The 4039-nt window shown below is 39.3% G+C and overlaps 1 protein-coding gene across 2 annotated transcripts; it reads right to left on the reverse strand.

The window, feature by feature from the left end:
• Positions 1-131: 131 nt before the first annotated feature.
• LOC111255216 (cytochrome P450 302a1, mitochondrial-like) lies at positions 132-3910 on the reverse strand. Of its 2 annotated transcripts, none has more exons than XM_086976496.1 (6): positions 2745-3904; positions 2237-2474; positions 1674-1861; positions 1256-1451; positions 905-1052; positions 132-447 (listed from the first exon to the last, which is right to left on the reverse strand). In XM_086976496.1, the coding sequence occupies exons 1-6, from the start codon at positions 2851-2853 to the stop codon at positions 169-171; spliced, it is 1158 nt and encodes a 385-aa protein (XP_086832622.1). In that variant the 5' UTR covers positions 2854-3904; the 3' UTR covers positions 132-168. The 2 variants fall into 2 exon arrangements, with proteins under 2 accessions (XP_086832622.1, XP_086832623.1); XM_086976497.1 differs by having other exon boundaries at positions 205-398; positions 2745-3910.
• Between the last annotated feature and the right edge of the window lie 129 nt (positions 3911-4039).

The following is a 4039-nucleotide window of genomic DNA, read 5'->3' on the forward strand; positions in this document are numbered from 1 at the left end:
ATATATACTATCCGACAGAGGCAACTCCTCTAGAGGAAAACTGAACAGTAAGCAAATAACTTGTAATTTACATGTATGTATCGCTTGTAGTTAACACGATTTTCCCCTTTCTGTTCCACGTAAAACTATTCACCAACATTTGTGTCTATAATAAGCGTTTTAGCGACTTCAGCAGTAAAAAAGCTGAACAAGGCATACCCCTGCCGGTACGTTGTAGCCTGATAAAATGATATCGGACTCGAGTATACGGCCTGTGCCAAGTGCAATCGGCAAAAGGCGATGACTCTCACGAGTACACGCTCGAAGGTACGTGCACCCCTCTAGAGCGCGGCAAGTTGGTCGAGGGCCCAACCGAGCTTGAAGAGATAGCAGCTCCTTACGAAGGCGTTCCTGGCATTCTGGATGCGATGCAAGGTGATACAGTAGATAGATCATTGAATAAGCTGTCTAAAGCACGACACATCGAAAAACGGGAAAATACTTTTAATAGGATTTTTGTAAAGATGGCAATAGATGTAACTTAGCCGTATTTAAAGTAAATGACTCTTCGTATTCCAATATTCATTTGCTCCGCCAGTGTCGTAATATCGTAAAATCGCTAAGCTTTGGTTATCTTTGGGTGTAATGTTTTCGAGACGCGGCGTATCCGAAGGGTATTAGTCGTTTTTATTATTCGTCTTATTAGACAAAAATCGTTGACAGGGTAATATGCACACATCGTGATCGGCAGTGCGTAGGGTCTTATCTCAATGAAACAGATGAACCACTCTAGAATTTAAAGGTTAGATCCTAATTTAATTTTTTAGAGTTTTAGATTGTGCAATATTTTGATATATGAGTTACTGATTAGTTACTGCCACTCATGCAAATAATTTAAACGGGCGCTGGTATAGAAATGGCATACCGTATCAATTCCTGCCAGGAAAAGATCCATAATCATTGTGTATACATCGCGTTTATCGCCAGGCAGTGCGAGGAATTGTTGAAGAACTGTTGCCGTTTCCGTGGTGTTGGACGTTGGAGGATGCTCTTTTAAAAAACCGTTAACAATTCTGGAATTGCCAGACAATCAAATTAATTAACTTATAACGTTTCTCCGCGAACTGATCAATGCTAAAGTGGGATTTTTCATATTTATCAAGAAGGTAATGTTATCGTATAGAATAATTGTTTCCCGATATGACTGCAATTTGTTACAGTTACCTTTACTGCTACAAAATACTTAGGAAAAACGTTCACCAAAAGAATCTCATACTCGGCCATGGTGTCCTGTGCTTTGACAAGCTTCTTGTAGATCGGTGTATCCCAATACCTCCAAAATTGTAATCCGTTCTCAGTTAACATTGTCACATTGAGAGTTTCTGCAATTGCCTCTACAAGGCGTTGAGGGCGGTCATTAAACGAGGCTTCTAAGCAGCCCAACCGACCGTCAAGTGCTATAATCCCCGTCGCTGAGTTATATAGGAAAAAAACAAGTAAACAATTATTGATCTAGTACATAGTTTTGAAGGACGAACAAACGAAAGACAAAAAAGAGCGTACAGTTACCCTAAACAGCTCTAAGAGAATTACGCAGTCGATTTTACCGTCTAACAATCATAGCGACAGACCCAGTGACATGTATACAAGCGAAGTCAGAAAACGAGTACGTTATTTCGAAGATAATTACTCACACTCAAGGGCCCATCGGTAAAGCAGCGGTGTGAGATCTTTCTTGCCATCAAAGTATTGCTGGTTGCTGCATAAATCGATCAAATCTTCAGCCGACTCATGAAGTTTATCTCGGTACATTTCCATGTGACCTTGCCGCATCAGAGGAACCTGAAATTTGTTTCGCATCTCAGCCCAGTCTGCTCCATTTCTAATTATACGAATACGCAAAAGAAACATAAGATAGGTAAAATGAGAAATCTTAATAGCAATGATTTCACAATAGCTATATTTATAAGATCCGTTCAAAACAGCCACACAATTTCTGTATCTATGCACGAGGAAACAATTACGAAATAGTGTTACTTGTTGACTGACGTCAACAAGGGAACGCAATGTGTAAGAGGTTGAAGTGTATACCCTTCTCTCTGTTTTATTTATATACTGTATAAATTCATTGATTTTACATGCATGTCGTATATGTATCATATTGTATAAACTCTTGACAGATAACCGACAGCTATTTTGTCAGAGATAACTGAGACCACAGCTTCAATGTGCATAAGAAATTCTCCTATAAACTTACGATGGGAAAAGTCCTCCATTTCTGTATTGCTCGGGCCGTTGTTGCCGATAGCGTAGGAGTGCGCGGTGGCTTAGTCTAGTTGGGTAACGTCCCTCGTTTCTAAACACTGTTTCCATATCCTGCGGGTCGAAAACATGTACAACGATGCGACCAGCAACCACTTTTTCAAGCACAAGCGGACCAAACATTTTCCTCATCTTTCGGGCGTTTATATGCATTTTCGTGATATCAAAAGGGCCTGCAACAATGGAGCAAATTAGCTATATCTGATTATACAAAATACTGCGCAGCTAACTTACTCGAAAATACCCGAATGCAACTAACGACATGATATCGCTTGTGTTTACAATGTCATTGTAATTATCATGTTATAATCAATCAAGCAATAAACACTATGAAGAACGCACGCCCGGACTGTACCTGCATTTATTGTTGACACACGACTCATCTTTATATTTAGCTACTATTAGCATCGATTCCAAGAAATAAATAAATGATAACAACGCACCTTTGAGGAAAATCCCAATGCGAATAGTACATCTATGTCCGTCTACTACTACTACTGCTACAAGGTATTCAAAAGTGTATTCCATGAAAACGGACCTTGGACGTGCCATGATGTTGATTGTTGTATTTCAAAAGGCCATGATACGATTATGTTCTTCCCCAGAATCAACAAGAAATACATTTATCGAACAAAAATTAGCTCATTTTCACGGTTTTGAGTTAATCAAAACCAAGCGACCGTCGTTATTCGACCTGTATAGCAGCGAAGGCATCGATTCATCTATAGGCACTTTCAGTGGCTATAAACACCTTATTTATCCGTTGCTTAGTTACCTCCTGGACTTGTCACACGTTTGTTGCAAAATGCAATAACTGTTTTGAACACTGTCGTTGTATTTTCTAAATGAATATGAAACGAATTGAAACCTGTATTAAACCCCCAGTTTAGGTTTTGTGTAGCCGTTTTGTTACCCTTTCATCTTATTCTCGTCAATACGTTGCAGGAATTCTTAACGTCTCATAGGTCTACTGTCATTCTATTCCAGGTAACCCACTTCCATATCAATTACTGAGTTACCTTGTTGTAATTACTCGGTTCGTTTGTCTCAGAAATTCAATTACTTTGCCTCACTAAAACGGGGACTTAGCTATTTAATTATTTTAGCTCTCTAATGGTTGTTGCGAGATCAGTTTCAGTCCGTTCGAAAGGAATCCAAGTAATTTTGCTATCTTGTAGCAGTTGTTCCATTTAGCTGTATTCAGTCTCACTAATTCCGCAATTATACCATGATCTCAAAATGAAACTGATCTTAAGATTGTAAAATATTTTGGTAGTACTAGGCTGAATGCGAGAAATGTTATAAGCCCGCAATGTCAAGATATCTTCTGGTTGAAACTCTTTTTGCCCTTGTCGCTCATCAGATTTCGACCTAAATGACTTCCCCTATCGTCGTTTCCTTGGAAAGGCTCCCATCCTGACATTCTGAATTCTAAATGACTAACCTAGAGCTTTCTTTATATTTCCAAACAAAAAGATCGCAAGCACTCAAACGTGCATGGTCGGCACCACTGGCAAGTTCCACTTCAATTCCATACCCATTTCGTGCCTGCAACATGCGTATATTCCAAATAACCACAAACGATAGCAGAGGGCCGCCCGATAGCTCGAAGCGACGCTAACACACGCGTAGTGACAACAACATTCAATAAATAGAGTATTTACGAAGAAGTTGCTATTTCCAATTTATCATTATGAACAATAGTGAAATACGTATTGCTAGAAGTGTAATTTAATGG

Source organism: Varroa destructor, unplaced genomic scaffold, assembly GCF_002443255.2.
Source record: "Varroa destructor unplaced genomic scaffold, Vdes_3.0 BEIS01001154.1, whole genome shotgun sequence".
Taxonomy (NCBI): domain Eukaryota; kingdom Metazoa; phylum Arthropoda; class Arachnida; order Mesostigmata; family Varroidae; genus Varroa; species Varroa destructor.